General features: G+C 45.7%; 1 protein-coding gene across 1 annotated transcript in view; it reads right to left on the bottom strand.

Moving 5' to 3' along the window:
* The window catches only part of RANGAP1 (Ran GTPase activating protein 1), a 537,507-nt gene that overhangs the window by 479,474 nt on the left and 39,812 nt on the right, over positions 1-18,221 (bottom strand). The window contains exon 2 of the mRNA XM_086963527.1: positions 3,507-3,719. Within this exon, the coding sequence (XP_086819653.1) occupies positions 3,507-3,618 (112 nt within the window). The 5' untranslated portion in view covers positions 3,619-3,719. The remainder of the gene's footprint in view (positions 1-3,506; positions 3,720-18,221) is intronic.

Here is an 18,221-nt window from a genome sequence, read left to right as displayed (position 1 = left end):
ATTGTGATACGATCAAGGGGTCCGCTTAATGCAGCTTCGGATACTGCATACATCGTGCTATACTAGAGAGGCCCTATGCAAGATGGGGAAAGTTTGCTCAAAAAAATACATCTGAGGATGCGGTGAGGTAGAGGACTTCTTTCACACAATCGAGTCTTGAGCAAAACTGCAGGGCTACTGGAAGGAGGTGAGAGACATCCTATATGTAGTTACTCTGTACTAAATTATAACACTCTGTAAAAACGTTGGTCCTCAATGTATGGGGGGTGTAAACCTGCCGAAATATACCAAACTGCTGCAGATGTTGGGGCTTGCTGTAGCTAAGAGAAATACTGCAAACAGCGGGCACCTGAAGTGCCAGGAGTTGCCACTTGGGTAGAAGACATGGACTGGTGCATGCTGGCAGAGAAGCAAGCCTATGCAAGAATTGGATGCCCCCAAAAATGGGACTCTGGCAACCCTACGGGGTATGACTGTCATCCCATGAGCAGTGTAATAATGTATTGGCAGGACAAGAATGAGGGGGTGCAAGTGTGAAAAAAGGGGTGCGAGGGGGATTGAAAGAACATATGGTCAAATGAGGAATATACATAACCGGTCACTCCTTGTGGAAGTTATGGCTGCTAATGGTTTATTTATTGAAAATCTAATAAAAATATCTATTACCCCATCCAAGCACTGAAGCAGGCAAGAAATAACCAATGCCAACTTAGGGTGAACAAGGCAAAACACAAGGAGATGATGGACGGAGTGCTGAAACTTTTCAAACACTCACCCCCAGTCACAGACCTGGGTTGAATCCATTATCATTCTTTAGCTCACTTTGCCTGGGTGGCCTGGCTGATGAAGGGTGCTATCCAGAAACCGGTCCCAGGATGCTTGTTTCCGGTTCAGGGAAGACCTGGCTTGGCAGTTCGGGTTGGAGTGTTCCCATGAGGCACAGGGTCAAGACGGATTTGCATATAGCTGGGTCTGAACTGAGGCGGTGAAGTGAGCTAAAGAATGATGATGGATTTAACCCAGATCTGTGACTGGGGGTGAGTGTCTGAAAAGTTTCAGCACTCCGTCCATCATCTCCCTGTGTTTGCTTTGTAAGGAACGAACAATGTCAAGCACAAAATATGATGAAGCATGAATTCTAGTTCTAACTCGAGAGCTATTGAATAAATCACAGCACTGGTTTATTGGGAAGCATTTCACCCATGTGAAACATCCAGGTAACAGCCAAGGAGAAGTTCAACACAGACACAGCAAAAAGAGACCGATAATTGCACAGCAGAAGCAGATCATTGCCCCAATCTCAAAAGACAAGTTTGGGAAGCAGTAAGACCATAACTAGTGTGGATTTATTTAAAGTGTTGCTCAAATAAAAATTTGCAGAATCCCCACTGGAAACTCAAGTTTATAAGAATTTGCCTTGAACCTTTTCAAAGGAGTGCACTGTTGTGATGACGATGCAGTTGAGACACGTCGAAAGAGTACACATGTAATACTGTACTTGTTAACGAAGACATACTTGTCTCAATATTACAGTGTACTAAATGGATTTCTTGCATTTTGTAGTGTAACATAAAATCAAATGCCTTTAAAAAAAAAAAAAGTTTGGGTCCATTGGAAAAGAGTACTAACTACTGAGATAATATCTAGAGGGTGTACGTTTCTTGGTGTGGATCCTGAAAGAATGGGCGTTGGTCAGAACCCCACAGAAGCAGTTCAACAGGAGTAGATTCCTACGGTGAAGGTTTGGCACCAGCCCTTGGGCAACACTGCACTGAATACAGATGCAAAGTAATATAAGCCAAAACACTTTAGTTAACTTCCTCCAAGGATTCTAGCAGAAGGCCTCTATAGCGCAGACATGGAAACATTTATTTTACCCATTCCAGAGCCATAGGCCCACTTTTGAACATCTAGGCTAGTCTTTTCTGTTCAATTCTCTCATCTTTTAGAAAGCTTAAGAGGTTTACAGCTGACAAATCTGGCAAGGACTATAGGGCAAACCAAAAACCAGACGTTTTGGTGCAAGAAGTTAACCTCTTGCCTAGAGCACCACCTGGCCAGGTTCTGCCAGCTGTAAGACTGATGTCAGAACCAACATCCATGTTATCTCAGCTACTACACCATTTGCCCCATGAAAAATAGGAGTTTTGAATTGCAATATAATTGGTTTTTGGGTGGAGGGGGGGTAGGTGCCAGCTGGTCCTTCAAAATGATTATGCAGAACCTCAAGGTGGAAACTTCAATCCTAGGATCAAATGCCAAAGAGAACAAAAAAAATCAAATGAACTGGGAACACTGCAGAGAAAAAAGGGGGGTCCTACATCACAAGCTTTAATAAAGGGCTTTCATTTCCATACCACTTGAAGTATTAGCTATGCTTGGAAACATATGAAGAAATTAGAAACCCTGCACTGTCAATCAATAAGAGGGAGAAAAAGAAAACCTGCACAACAGCCGTGAGCTTCGCTAAAACCCAGTGCGGACCCTCCTGATGTGTGTCATTCTGATCTAGTACAGACTATGGCATGAAGCATCTACACAACACACAGTCTGTACATAATTTGCTTCCCAGTGCTCTTCTGTACCTCAAACATTACATTTCAAGCCTAGTGTGTCTAATTAGAACTAATTGTGCATAGCTTGACGATATACCTTCCACATACAATGGACTCTACTTCCAGGTAAGCCTACCATACCAAGCGCTGCATCCCCTGATGAAAGAGAACACTATGAACACAGCATCCCGCTACTACTCTAGAGGAATTTCAATGCCTGGCTTAACACCACCCACTTGCCTGTTTGGAACGCACCCCGCATGTGCTGCAAGGCCCGCCTACTGGCTATCTAGCAGAGAGCTGAGCGCTTTGTCAAATCTGAGTTTATAGACTACGGATAGGCAACATCTAATGGTCATTTATTGGCAATAGTCCAGAATCTCAAAGAAAAGTTTCTGATGCAGCAGTCCATAAAAACGTGTACTTTATTTACATGTTTAGTTCTTGGTCAAACAATAAAAACAGCAGTCAAGAACTTAACACGTAAATAAAGAGCACGTTTATATTAACTGCTTTATCAGAAACTTTTCTATCTCGAATGGTTTCGATAATTGAGATTTGTGACTATTAAGTGTTGCCTATTCATTGTGTACATAGTTTGATTTCTGGGCGGATGAAAATCAGCCCACTAAGGTGGGCACTACAACATTGAGGAAGCACTTTGGATTGGGTTGTAGATAGGACTGAAGTCGTAGCTCTTTAGAAGCTGGACTTCGACAAATCTGGCAGCTCTACACAAAAAGAAAAGCCTTGGCCCTCCCAAAAGGCAGCCTGCTGCTTGTGTAAATAATTACCCCTCGGAGATTTACAACCTGCCACGTAGATTACCCATTGCCCACAGATGGCCTGTTCAGTATCAAACAGAAAAATCTGAGCAGGTTAGTGTCCATTCTGTTGTAAGACATTCCTGCTGCCAATATGTGACTCCATATGTCTAGAAATTTTGCTCACCATCATTTGCTGTATTCAGCTTCAGCCCACGACCTTTGAAGCTCAGTTCTCCGCCCCCCACCTTAGTTTTTGCGAAAGATTCAGTAAGCGTGAGGATATCTTCGGAGGCCATGATTTGGTCACAGCTTGGATGTTCGATTGGATCTTCTTGCTCACAGACGTCTGCCGTGGAGTTTAATGGAGAGGGAATGTAGATTTTCAGTTGCTGGAAATCTAAGCACCACCATAATAATTACACAATGCAATGCAAAGTTCACAAAAAAGTATTTTTTCATTTTTTAAACAAATTGTGAGATTTTAAACAGCAACAAAAGTACAAATGCAGAATAGATTCAGCTTAAAAGAAAAGTACAAGCACACTCCCCTCACCACAAGATGGAGGCACCTCAGTGTGCACCCATGGTCATCTCCCACAAAAGTAGCATCCTGACATTTGCTCAGAATTCTCAATTTACATCCCTAGCCAAAGAACATTTGGATAGCACCATCTGATCCTAATCCAAATCTCACCAAGTAGAATAGACAGTTTTGTACATTAAAAAGCCACATGTGAAAAAAATGGCACTGACATGATCTGGCACCCTTGGAAGATCCTTGGGGCAGCCCAAATGTGACATTCTCCATTTCAGGGTTAAACTTCCATAGTGTCCCCATAGCCACCTACTGGCAGCGAATCATGACTGTCCAAACTCAGATACTCTAAACCCACATCGCACTTACACCCATACAGGCACTTCTAGGCATCTTGGACGGGGTCAAGAGGGAGAAAGGGGGGGAGAAATCGATCTCCAACTGAAATAGCCGCGATGGTGAAACGTGACATTACCCTAAAATGGAGATCAGAAGCCTTGCCTATCTCTAAAGAATGGCGCAGGGGGATGGACTGGTGTGCACAACTCGAAAAACTAATCCACGTAGTCAGGAGTTGCCTACAGAAACACTCCTAGATATGGGGCAAATGGCTGGAATTTTGTGCTATAGACGCTTGATCTCTCCATTACTTATTGCTGTATGGCGGGTGGGTCATGTGGGCTACTGGTGCACTCGTTTGTGTTATTATTGTGTTTTACACGGACTGCAATATAAAAGTCAATAAAAAAGTATTTATCAAAGACTGCTATTGGTGAGTCTAGGGCAGAAGGAAGGATATCAAGTGGGCCATCTGAACCAACAGGCCCTCAGTCCTTCAAGCCTCTTGAGCAAACATTCTCACCTGTGGGCACTGCAGTGCCACCATTTGCACTGCACACGTCTGGTGTCCAAGATGGCATTGTTCCACCAAATGAGCTTTGAACATTCGTATACAGAAAGTAGTGGTCTCCATCTGAGATAGGTCTGGCAGTCTGATTACAAGGGACGCAGACTTAATAAAGTCTAGACCTCCCAGCAAACAAGCCTATCAAAGGTCTCTAGTATGATCGCATAGCGCTGGATACTGACAAAAACTGACAAAAACAGTCTTCATTTGTTAAAGCTGATTAAAATAGCATTCATAATGGCAACTGAAAAGTCATTAGAGCATTGTTAATAATCCATCCCTACATGAAATGAACTATATAGGATTGTCTGTGACCCATGTTTCGTAAGGGTTATTCTGGAAGCCTCTTTGCAGTTAGAGTTGTTTATGGTGGGAAGTCAATAAGGAGTCTGTAGGCCTGAGGGTATTTGCTGTTGCTTACACTCTGGCAAACCCTCAGGATAGAAGATTTGCATTTTGATAATCTTTGTTATGTCGTTTTAGGAAGGCTTGTATGTTGTCATGCCAACTGTAACTTTGCAGATATTTGTACTTTTATCTTAAATCTTCTTCCTGGCAGCAAACAGAGCACACCAGCCAGCGAACGCTTACCTGCTGGACGCCACCTCGCTCCTGGGGCCCTGACGCTGTGGTCTCGCCGCCTCACTCCATCACGGCGGCTGGAGACTACAGCTCCCAGAGGGCTTAGCGTCCACTTCCGCCCACTTCCTGTACCAGCGCGCCCGGAGGCGCTATTAAACCAGGGCTCTCCCCTGGAGACACGGGGGTCAAATCTTCTTCCTGGCAGCAAACGGAGCACACCAGCCAGCGAACGCTTACCTGCTGGACGCCACCTCGCTCCTGGGGCCCTGACGCTGTGGTCTCGCCGCCTCACTCCATCACGGCGGCTGGAGACTACAGCTCCCAGAGGGCTTAGCGTCCACTTCCGCCCACTGCCTGTACCAGCGCGCCCGGAGGCGCTATTAAACCAGGGCTCTCCCCTGGAGACACGGGGGTCAAATCTTCTTCCTGGCAGCAAACGGAGCACACCAGCCAGCGAACGCTTACCTGCTGGACGCCACCTCGCTCCTGGGGCCCTGACGCTGTGGTCTCGCCGCCTCACTCCATCACGGCGGCTGGAGACTACAGCTCCCAGAGGGCTTAGCGTCCACTTCCGCCCACTTCCTGTACCAGCGCGCCCGGAGGCGCTATTAAACCAGGGCCGTCTGTGGCCGTCCGGGGACGACGAGGGACGGGACGGGACGGGCCACCCCCCTTGGCTCCAACGCTTTCGTCTGAGAACTCTGCCAGGTACCGTACTGCTTGTTTGCGCAGGGAAGCTGTATAGGGTATTGAAGCCCTCTGAAAGACATTAGTCCTACCCTTTGACCTCACGAAAGAGGAGTGGAAGGAATCCACGCAGCATAGATTTGTCGCGAATAGGCAGGAATCTTCAGGGGAATCATGTCTACCCATCCTAACACCCGATCGGCTGGGAATAAATCAAATAAAAAACCCACCCCGAAACCACCCAGGGGGGAAACAACAAAGGAGGGAGCCCTTGTAAAAGGGAACAAACCAACGGCAATTGACTTAATGCTAAAGAAAGTGACAGGTGAAATTGAACGCATGGAACGGAGTTTATCCTCCTCGCCGAACCTTAATGCCATTACTCAAACACCCTCTAGAGAAGTCCTAATAATAGATAGCCCAAATACTCAGGGCAGTGTATCTCAAATAATTAATGATACAGAGGACATCCCCTGTGCACAAACATCAGGTCCAGAAACCTCTGAGCTTAATGATATAACCCTTAGGAAAAAAAGGAAGCGACTGGGGAGAAATAAGGGACACCAGAGACAGAGGAAAGTACCAGTAAGAGACAATTCTTCAACATGCACCCAAGAGCACACAATAGCAGTAAATGTCTCGCAAGTAGAACCTATACCACCAGGGTGGATTGACATGGTAGTTATGGATCTGAAAAAACAACTAGAATCATTCATCACAGCACAACTAAAGCCCATTATAAGTAAGGTGGATAAAATAATGTGTGAGCTCGCCAAACAAGCTAAGGTTCTAGAACACACACTTACTAAAACTCCGCCCGACCCACCCCAATTAATTGAGGAAGTCACAAATGATAAGGCACACCCAAAGAGAGCGCAAAATAACAATTGTGTTAGTCACTCCCAGCAAGAAATAGTCCAGATTCACGAGGCCCCCAAAACTGATCAAAACCCCAAAGGGGGTATTAATGATAACGCAAGAGGGAGACAAAACCAAGGGGTAAATAATACACAAAGAGAGAAACCCACCCCACAACCTTTAATGCAATGGAGACAAGACGATCACACCCAGAGGGAAGGGAATTATAATCACTGTCACACAGACCCTGACCCCTTTTATAACAACAATGCTCCACACATAGATCTCCCCCCCGAGGAATGCCCTTTTGTAGTTATCTTTGCAGGGGTCCCGGAAATTAGACCAAATGAGCGAGAAAGCCATTACCAACTGCTGCCCAAAATCTCCAAGTGGCTGAATATCCATAGGCCCTTAAATAATGGGGAGAGAGGAGAGATAGCAAGTGTAAGAAGGGCAAGCTGGATTGGAGGTAGAAATAAAGACATCAGAGGTGACTGCATAGTTGCACACTTCACGGATACAAGTTTGGTTGAGTATATCTTGAAGAATTCCAATAGGAACCAAACCAGTACCATTTGCGCACTCCCACTTGGGTATTTTTACCCTAGGTTTAGGAATAATAATCGCGGGGGTGACGAAGGAGGGTGGACGCGGGTTAGAGCACAACGCCCACACAGACCGAGACTAGCAAGCCGCCCTGAACAGCCCTACCCCCCCCCCCCCGAGATTACGCACAATGGTCAAATAGATTTGCCCCATTCCAATCACTAGAAGATATTGATTGACTCACACCCCCAGAAAATACTAGCGACATAGGCCTGGCTACCAGTGGCTGTTCTGGCCCAGAAACACGGGGTGTACGTGGGACTGGGGAGAGCACCCAAACTGAGAGCCCAGACTTACCGCGGAGGCAGGGGGGAATCAAATTGTCTAAAATAGATTCTCCAATAGTTGGGGAGGACATATTAACTCTAACACCCAAAATAAAAGGCAAGGACAAGATGGAGGGTCTGACCATCCTTTCTTGGAACATCGCAGGGCTAGAAGCCAAACTCAAAAGCAAGGAATGGTTAGAATTCATAAAGTGTTTCCATGTCATAGCACTCCAAGAAACTTGGGCTAAGGACTCAGGCCCATGCCAATTGGAGGGCTATAAGTGCTTTTTTAAATCCGCCCAAGGATCAAACTCCGGTAGAGCAAAAGGAGGCCTAGTAGTCTATGTAGACTTAGATCTGAAAGGTAACTGGTCATACCCAGATTGTCTCTCAGACAATATACAAACAGTCAGACTTCTTCATAAGGGGGAGAGTCTACTGTTGGTAAACTTCTATAACTCCGGACTAGTGGAAGGGAACTTCCCAATACTAGCGGAGCTGGAAAGCAGACTAAGTGAGGAACTAGAGCAAAGGACAACAGGGCCAGAACCAATTGTTCTGTTAATGGGGGATTTTAATTGTCATTTATGCCCCAAATTACTCCCCCCGACCCCTGATTGGTCAGCTTGTCCATTAGAAAAGGGTCCCCACTTTACTCATTGTAAAGAGGGAACAACCTTGATGAAGTTAATAGAAAATTTTGCCCTCACTCACGTCATGGATTTAGCGCCGCTCAAGGTAGGCGATTCCCTAATACCGACATTCAAGGGTAAAGGCGGGGGGTCCATAATAGATTATATAATGATCTCAGCTAGTGCAAGAGATCAGATTTTAAACACAAGAACAGAGTGGAGTCCCTTCAGTGACCATAATCCCATTATAATAGAAATAAAAGGGAATGACTTAACTAAAAAAGATCCAAGGTTGATTCACCAATCAGAAATTCAACCTATTGCCCAAGGGAGACGCTTAAGGTGGACAGTAATCAATCCCCAGGAATTTTATGTCAAACTAGTGGATGAAGGGAAAGCCCATATAGAGACCTGTTTAGAACATACAACAGAGGACAAAGGAGTAGTAGAGGCATTTGAGAACCTGACCAAAATAATTGAGAGACTCCTGACAACCAAGAAACCAGCAATGCAGCTATCCACGCCAAGATGGTTTGACTCTATCTGCTCTAAAGCGCTAAGAGATTTAAAACTGAGCCTGAAAAAAACCCCAAGAGACAAGGTTGAAATCACTCGCTGCAGAAAAAACTATAAAACCCAGGTAAAGATCAGGAAAGGGACTCTTCAAAAAGAAGTTTGGGCAGACCTAAGGGAGGCGGGCGAGAACAAAGACTATGCCCAGTTCTGGAAAATCATAAATAGACCATGCTTTCGTGATTCAAACTCCCCAGTCATCAGCTCTAACATCTTACCAGAACAGTGGATTGCGCACTTTAAATCCCTGTACAATCAACAGGAGATAGACACTGGTGATGGAATATGGAGGGGACCAAGGGCAAACAAACTAGAACTATCCTTGGATGAAGTACTCAAAGCAATCTTGGGTCTAACGCGAAATAAAGCGCCGGGTCCGGACGGGACCCCCCCTGATCTTTTCCTGAGTAACACTGACCTATGGGCCCCAATGGTAACAAGGGTATTGAATGCAGCAATTAAAACGGGACTGCCGAGATCATGGTCCACTGCGGTGATTGTCCCGATTTACAAAAAAGGCTGTAGGGACAGCCCGCAGTGTTACCGTCCAATCTCGCTCATTGACGTTTCCGCCAAGGTACTAGGGAGGGCACTTCTCAACCGTCTACTAGATTGGACTGACACCAATAACACCCTGGTGGACACCCAGTATGGGTTCAGAACAGGCAAGTCAACCACCGACCAATGCCTCAACCTATACTTGCTCTCCGCTAAGTACACCAAGGCATCGGATGGCACCATTTACATGGGGTTTATGGACTTAGCAACCGCTTTCGATAATGTTAACCGAGCCAAACTCTGGACACTCATGTCAAACCTAGGCATTGACCCGGATCTCATTAACATCTTAAGGGAGCTACACTGGAACACCACGGCCAAGGTCCGCTACAGTGCGGGGGGGGTGAGTACTGATCCCTTCCTGTGCTCGGGCGGGGTAAGGCAGGGGTGTATCCTGGCGCCATTCCTGTTCTCCCTCTATATAAATGGCCTGGAGAATGACCTCATAGCATTGGGAACCGACTGCCCTAAGGTAGGCACGCGTCATCTGCCAGTACTTTTGTACGCCGATGACGCGGTTCTCCTAGCCCGAACGGCGGTTGGTCTGCAACTGTTAATCAAGGGTTTCTCGGATTTCATGAGGAAATTGGACCTCTCTGTCAATATGACAAAATCATTTGTCATGATAGTGGGGAAGAAACCTCAAAAGAAATTTGTATTCAAACTGGGGAATCATGTCCTGGACACTGTTAAAACATTCCCATATCTGGGCCTTTTATTTGACGAGAAGTTAAACTTCGCCCCTTTGATCGAGGAGAGGGCGAGGAGACTAGTCTCAGCTAATGGGGCCATACTGAACTTTGCACGTCGAATGGGTCGTTGGTCCCCAGAACAAGTGATGACTTTGTACAGATCAGTGAGTATCTCAAAGACCACTTACGGAGCAGAAGTGTGGGGCTGCAGAGATGCAAAATTAATTCAAAGTGAGGAAGATAAATTTCTAAAAAAACTACTAAAACTCCCGCTGAGCACCACTGCAGCAATTACTCACGAGGAGCTGGGAACCACATATATTGCTGATATTATTAGACTGAGACCTATAATGGCCTGGCTCAAAATATGGACAAATCCTAAGGCAGAATTATCCAGACAGATCATCCAGGATTGCTTGCTGAAAGAGAAACACCTTCAAATCCCATGGCTGAAATACGTCAAAGATACTCTGGGGGATATTGATGAGCAAATGCTATTCTTGGACCCTACCAGGGTGGATATATACGCTAGACACTCTGTACAAAGCCTATTGTTGGATAAATTTAATGGCAGGAGGAGGGAGTTGGATTTAACTAAATCCTCGGCAGTTGCCCACTCCCTGGTCTCTAATCAAGTTGGCATGGAACCGTACCTCTTTTTAATGTACAGTCAGCACGAGAGGTTTTTAATGACTCGTTTTAGGCTCAATTTGTTGCACCATATTTTAGCTTATCCATCAGGTTTTACACAAACAATTGAGCAGAAGGGTGCCTGCGGCTGCGACAATAGGTCTCCGCAGGATACCCTTCACTTCGTTTTATTGTGTCCTTTTTATAAAACACCGCGCCAAAGATTTCTGGTGGGCGCCTTGAAGGACTCAAATATTATCCATGCTAAAGCTGCCTTATTGTTCCTGCAAAGAGCCACTGAAACGCGAACCCTATTTGCTGTTATAAGTTTCCTTAAAACTGTTTTTAAACTGAGAAACACAAGGGGATGATGAATTGGTGGGTTAGGGAGGTATCTGAAATGTTATAGGGGGCCCTGTATCACATCTGCTCACAGGTTTTTATCTGTCACAAACAAAATCCTTCCTTTTTTCTTTTTTAACCGGATGTCTTTTTCTCTGTCTTCTTTTTAACAATTGTCATGTTGATCAGAATGTGCCTTCTTGTGATTATGTATTATGATGATTATGTATTTTCATGATGGTTTTTAACCTTCGAAACAAATAAATGATTTGATTTGATTTGACTGAATACCAATAGCTGCCATGTGGGAAAACTTAAACGGAATACAGTAAGGCCATTACATTATGGTGACAAATAATGAAGTCTATATGGTTTGTTGTTTCAATGGAAAAAATAACAGAGGCCATTGGTCTAATTTTTTATTATGAAAAGTTATAACTGAGGTAGTACACCTGACATAAATGCAAGTTAAAGCCAATAGGCCATTAAGGGGGGACTCGTATCACAGCATGTTCAAGCCTGAAGACACGCATTATGTTTAAAAGAATATCACATACTTTCGTAGTAAGCAAGGATATTGGTGTTGGTTACTTCCCGTGACCAATATTGGGGGTAAAATGTGTACTCTGATAATTTTTATTAGACTCTCTTAGAAGAGACTGGTGGTAGGCGTAATTGTCTGCTAAGCACCTTCAATAAAAAAGTAATTACAATAGTCTACATACAAATAAATACTGAGGGTCTTTAGGTCACTCATCTTCGGTCTATAGGAGTGTCATACATATTCTGCCTCTCCACATGATAGCATAGCATATGCATGGGGCAATAGGTTAGCCTATTTAAGCTACTGGATCGATTGCCCTTTAAGCAACGGCATTGGCATCACTTGTGCACATATGCTTGAAAATGACTGTTTCACTGTCTGGGCTAGAGGCCAGTCCTTTGGTTTCCATTTTTTTCCTTTTTGGCTCCTCTTAATTATTACATTTTTCCTTGTTAGGTCACAACTAGACATGTGTGCTGTCGATTAGAGACACTGTTTACACACAAAGAGCTTACAGCTTGCTCATGGCTTTATCATTGGTCTGCTACAGCGTCGCTCTCATTTCCTTTGTTCCCGTTTGTGAAGGCATGCCTGCATCATGTCCTCTCCTTGTGTTTGGCCCTCCCCTGGAGCATGGACTGGTACTTGTGTCCATCACTTCTCACGTTTTTGGAGCTACTTTTTTCTTTGTGTTCAAACACTCCATGTGAGTGCTTGTGTTTTCACTGTCTTTCATATACCAATGCCAACCGTGCAGATACAATTTTACACTTTGCCTCATGCTCTGTCTGTCCTCTTTGCAGATCGAGGAAAATTTCCTTGGCTGTCCTAGCATACCAGTTTAACAGGCTACACCCTCCTTCCCAAGCATTCCATGCCTACAATACCTGGACAGACCATTACCTCAACTTTCCCCTGAAGCCTGGGTTTGGTCCAATTGCGCGCCTGCTCTGTTGCACGTTTTCACTGTAGTATGTTAGTGTCTTAAGCATGGAGCTGTCATCCACTTCAGACACCACTTCTCTGTCAAAACCCAAAATCATTGCTCTCCACCATGCCAATCCGCTTAACGCCGGGAAATATAGTCAAGCAGAGCCCAGAAGCTGAGCATCTGCAAACCCTGCACGCTATCCAGCTGAAACTACATCTCCCAGAAGCTCACAGGATTCCAGACTGCAGCAGAGCGTCTATGGGTGGGACGTATAAGCAGGAGCAGGTCGCTCATTGGAAAATAATTGCCTCAGACCTTTTTGTGTGTCCTCATCACAGATGCTCACCTCCCGCACTGGTCTCTTCTCCACTGGGGCAGATCCGTAAATTGTGAAGTAAGAGAAGCATTTTTGCTGATTCGCCCCATGTGTTCTCCGTGGGAAATTCCTTTCACTTCGCTATTATTAAAGCTGTGCATTGTCATCTCCGCAGCAGTTTTCCTTTCTATAGGAGGCGGATATATTGGTGGTCACGGAGTCCCCTTTGTCATGTCCCATCTGATTCTATTAGCAAAAAAGGGCAGTGGCAGGCCACCAATGCAGAGAGCAACAAAATGTGCACCTAGCTCCTGCTTCATCAGTAAAAACAGTTATAACTGAGGTGCAATATGTGTTCCTCGGACTTCTGGGCTTCGGTGTAACTGGGCATATTTTTGAAGTTCTATATAGCGCAAATTCAACCCAAAGGTACCTGAGCACTTTACATGAGCACCATTTACACTGCTCAAGGAAACAATTTTTATGGCTCGGCTGTAGTCGCAGCTAGACAGAGCGTGCGGTGGCATTTTGAGACATTTTGTTTACACAAAGTGGGCTTACTACCCGCTTATAGTTACATAATTGCTTTGCTTCAGCATCACTCTGATTTCCTTCATTTCAGTTTGTGAAGGTATGCCTATGACACGGCTATACAACATTGCTAACAGACACTGACAAAGCCAATAGCCCTCACATTGCCTAGGTCTACTGGCTTTGCCAATGCTTGTTCATTTGGCACTTGCTGCAGCTCCGCTGACAGTACTACAGGGCTGCTAGCATGATGATCATTTTATCTGCAGTGTGCAGCATCCTGTGCAGCCACAATTTCTGAACTAGGTAACCCTCTCTAAATGGTTCATACGATATTTGTTTTACTGTTCCAAGATAGCCATCATGTCTAAAAGCATTATGGTGGCCACCTTGTATCAGCTTAGCAGTGATCCATTAAACACTATCAGTCAAAGATAGCCGCCCACTGCAATGTTCACTGAAAGGCCATCTTGTTAAGGAAATGTGCACAATAAATCGTTGTTGTTTTGCCTAAAGTTGACAAGTACATTGCTTTTAAATGCGTCAGCCATATTAGAATTTAACACTACTGTTACACTATGGCCTAGATTTACTAAGCTTTTGCATCGCCCTTACGCCGCACAAAGGGACACAGGGTACTGCAAAGGCTTATTTGGAATTTACTAAATCACGCATAGCCAGATTTATGTTACTTTGTAAAGAAATGTAAGTCCACGCGGCTATTTGGGCTGCGATAAGTTCCATTCCAACTTGGAAGACGTTCCATGAGTGGACCCGGATTGTGTTCCCATGTGAAGGAAGGTGGATACCTGACTATGGTTGCCCCCAACTTTTTTGCCTGGTGTTTTGCTGGTTTTCCGACTTAGTTGGCCTGGCGCCCTGCCAATCAGGACCCCAGGCCTACTGCTCTCTCTGTAAAATGGATTCCATGTACCTTAGGTACATTTTCAATTGGTACTGGGCCACCTTATCAGACCCTGTAACTCAGGGCATAGGTGTACCCAGGGCCTACCAGGGGCTGAAGCATGTATTATGCCACCCCTGGATGGCCATCTAAATCTGACACAACTGGCTGCACGACAGCTGGGGCAAGGTGGTGTAATCACCCTTTGCTTTAGATATAGTATACCTATATCTAACCCTAAAATGGACACACAGATTCCTATCAGTCACTCCTATGGCAGGCCCTGACAATCCTGAAGGCAGAGTGCTTGGAATCGTGTGAGATGGTGCTCTGGCATGAGCTGAGCCCGTTTGCAGCTTCGGAACCAAGTCCTAATAGCTGTACCATGATAACGCATACCATATACTCTTAAGTGCATTATAATCCGCGCGGTTAAATGCTATCTCTGGTATCGCTTTATCAAAACATGTCGAGTAAGGTGTCATACGAATTGGAATACTAACCCCTCGCCAATTCTGGCGACGGGGTTAGCATTCCACCCTTCTAGAGGGACACGACATGTATGTAACTGTGAACCCCGGTTAAAGTCGACTCAAGCCTCAGCATCACAAAATGGATGCTGCCACCACAGACACGAGTCTGACCCCCTGCAGCTGGGAGTCCTTCCAGCGAGGGGAGCTTGGACAAAGGGTTTCCTGTCAGGGGCGGTGCTAGCACCATCCCAGACAGGGTTTTGTGTATCCTGGGTAGGCAGGGCTTTACAGGAAGGTGACTGCAAGTGGCAGCCCGGTGCTCACTACGCATCTGCCGGCTAGAACCAGTTCCAGGGGCACACCAGCCCCTGAGCTGGGGAAAGTCCGGCATGGGAGAGGGGTGTAACCACCACCCTTCCTGGTCCCACCCCTAGGGCAGGACCTAGTCGCGTACCCACCCCTTTCTTTAGGATAAAGGCAGGAGCGGGGACCCTTCCAAATTAGATCATCTTTGATTCAAGAAACTACTTTCCACGAAAGGAACTCTCGACTCTTCTCAAGATTTCTCCCTTGTGACTAAGGAGTAGTCACCCTGCATCCGCAGGCACCATCTAAGAACTCTGTGGTTTGCTGCACGTCCTTCCTCCGGAATCCGACTGACCAGCTCGACGAGACCCGGCTTCCCTGGCACCTCTGACCTCTACCTACCTCTACAGCTAAGCTGAGAACCGTAGGTGCGACGAGACCTCGAGGGACCGGCCATCATCAGAACTGCACGACTTCTATCCAGCACGACCGCCGAGGGATCCTCTGGTGAGTGCTTTGGGGCCCGAGAAGCCCCGACCCTGAGCAGCTCCAGCACCGAAGTCCAGCCCCCCAGCATCTCCATGATCTGCGTGGGGCCCTTCTGCTTTTTCGCTGCTCACCGCGTTGTCTGGCTACTAGCCCACTGGTTTGTGGCCTTCCCGACGACGACCGACGACATCACCACTGCTAGTCTGGTTGCTCCAGACTGGCCCTTGCTCCCTTCCAAAAGAGGAGCACCCCGGACCCTCCTGGTCCACTCCAGACGCCATTTTAGGTCCACCGCGTGGGCTTGAATTTGCCAAGACTTGTTGCCCCAATCCTGGGTCCAGCGACGTCGACAGCATCAACCATCGTGGGACAGCTCGCACCTCCATCCTGGTCGCGGACAACGCCTCCTGGTCCGTGAGACTGCAGAGCCCAGCGTCGCCCACTCACCTGGTCGAGGTGACTTCGCCCGGTGCCATCCTGGTGCCCACACAATCACTGGCTAGTGATTAAGAACTTGGTCCCCTCTGCTTTCAGGTGTCATCCATCTTAGATCCAGGCTTGGATCCATCGAACAATCTTCACTGATCGCCTGCCAGCAACTTCTTTCTTCAGGCTCCTGGTTCGTCAACGAGGATTCCCGACGTCTTTTCAGACATATGCAGCTGCAGCCCCTGGGCTAGGTAACTTCGGCATTTCGGTGCCCCAGCATAGCCTCACTATCCAAGGGTCCAGATCCACTTTCGTTTTCAACCTACCTAGTCGGGTTCGCCCGAGAACACTAACTTTTGCTTTTACTAGCCTCCATAGACTTTGTCCCGCATGAGAGTGCACACTCTGCACCCGAGTCCCCTAGGCCTCCTACTAGTAATCTGAAGGTTCAGTAACGTAGTCCTAGCGATTCCAAAGCCTATTAGTCAAGTACTTACCTGCTAGTAATTTCGCATTCAACTTTCATAGTATATGGTTTTCCGTGCCCCTCGGGCATTTGTGTAAATTGTGCAACTTAAAGTATTTTCGTACGAGTTTTGTTGTGTGCTTAGTACCCTGTCCTCATAAAGAGTACAGGGCTGTTGTGATCTAAATAAATACACTGTTTATTTTCATAACACTTGTGTGGTGTCCTTTCACTTGGTGTTCAAGGGGTATATGTGATGGTATAACAGCTGGATTAACACGCCCTCTAGAGTTTAGCCTAAAGACTGCTCTTGTCCATGCTACTAGGATAGCTGGTCTATCGGTTAACTTACAACCAATCACCATAAGGGTTGTTTGGACTGATACATAGTGATCACTAGAATAGTGAGCACTGCATATCAGGCCAACTTCTCACACCATGTATACAACTGTGGATTTTGGCGCTTTCACAGATTTACTAAAGCACGTAAACCTGGGAGTGCATCAAAATGTTATACTTTCCTCAGTGAGGTGTACCAAGGAGAAATATCTTTACTCCGCCTCATTATTTCCTCTTTCCACGTGTGCTGCACTATGGTGCAAGGGCGACTGTGTTGGCACTAGCAAGGAAAAGGTGCACCAACACAAAGAGAGCACCAACTTGGTCCATATCTGTGAAACTATGGAATGGAGTATTTCTGCTCTCTCCCTTTCATGCAACGCATCAACTTTACTTGCTGCCCTGCGCAAAAAATTTGTTAATATGCCCCCTGTACATAAAAACATAACATAGCAGCCACTTGCAGTTATGTTCAATTTAAATTCTGTATTGCAAGCATATAGTCATCCAGTATTAGTGGTGGCATGGTTTCTTGTTTCTATTTTTATTCCTTTCATTTATCTTCGCTATGCTTGTTGAGTTTGTCTCTTTTTTTGTAGATGTGTAAAGAGTGAATACAAGTATGCATCAGTGGATGGACGAATGACATAGGAGTGCAAAGACTAATGCAAATGCATGCATGTTTCCTTAGTTTAGTGACTGAAGACATATAGCATTGACTATACCTGGATTTTTTTTTTACTGAAAATGGTCAGCATTAGGACTAACACAACAAACATGTCAGCAGTTTCCACTTGCATTATACACTAGTTACGGTAGTAGTATGGTATAAGAATGTAAGTACATTTAAAACCATCCATTTAACACCAGCTGAGCCTTGAAATACACATTATATTTCACAGTACATCCGGTGTAGACCGAAGGTAAGTTGTTAGTAAGCTCCATATGTCAATGGAACTCAACAGTAGAGGCAATTCCCTTGCAAAACACTCCATTTTTTCTTCATAATAAGACATGCCTAGTAACTATTTTTAGGTCTCGTGGCGTACCGCGCACATGCGCAGTCGAGCTCGCGAGATTTTAAGTTTTTAGGTGGGTTACACTAGCGGGTTTTAAGCCCCACCCCTCCTTTCCATTGGCTGGCGTCACCGTTTAGGGTAAACGGTGGCCAGCCATTGGAAAAGAGCATCCTCTGACGTACACTTTCTCTTTGTAGTCAGTCCCATTAAGATGGACTTCCCCAACTTCCTGCTGGCGTAAAAGGTGTCTTACCTTCTTTATGGGTCCAAAAAGATGGCCC

This window comes from Lissotriton vulgaris, chromosome 1_1 (assembly GCF_964263255.1).
Source record: "Lissotriton vulgaris chromosome 1_1, aLisVul1.2, whole genome shotgun sequence".
Classification (NCBI taxonomy): Eukaryota; Metazoa; Chordata; class Amphibia; order Caudata; family Salamandridae; genus Lissotriton; species Lissotriton vulgaris.
Note: the sequence above shows the minus strand (reverse complement) of the source record. Positions and strands in the feature narration are given on the sequence as shown.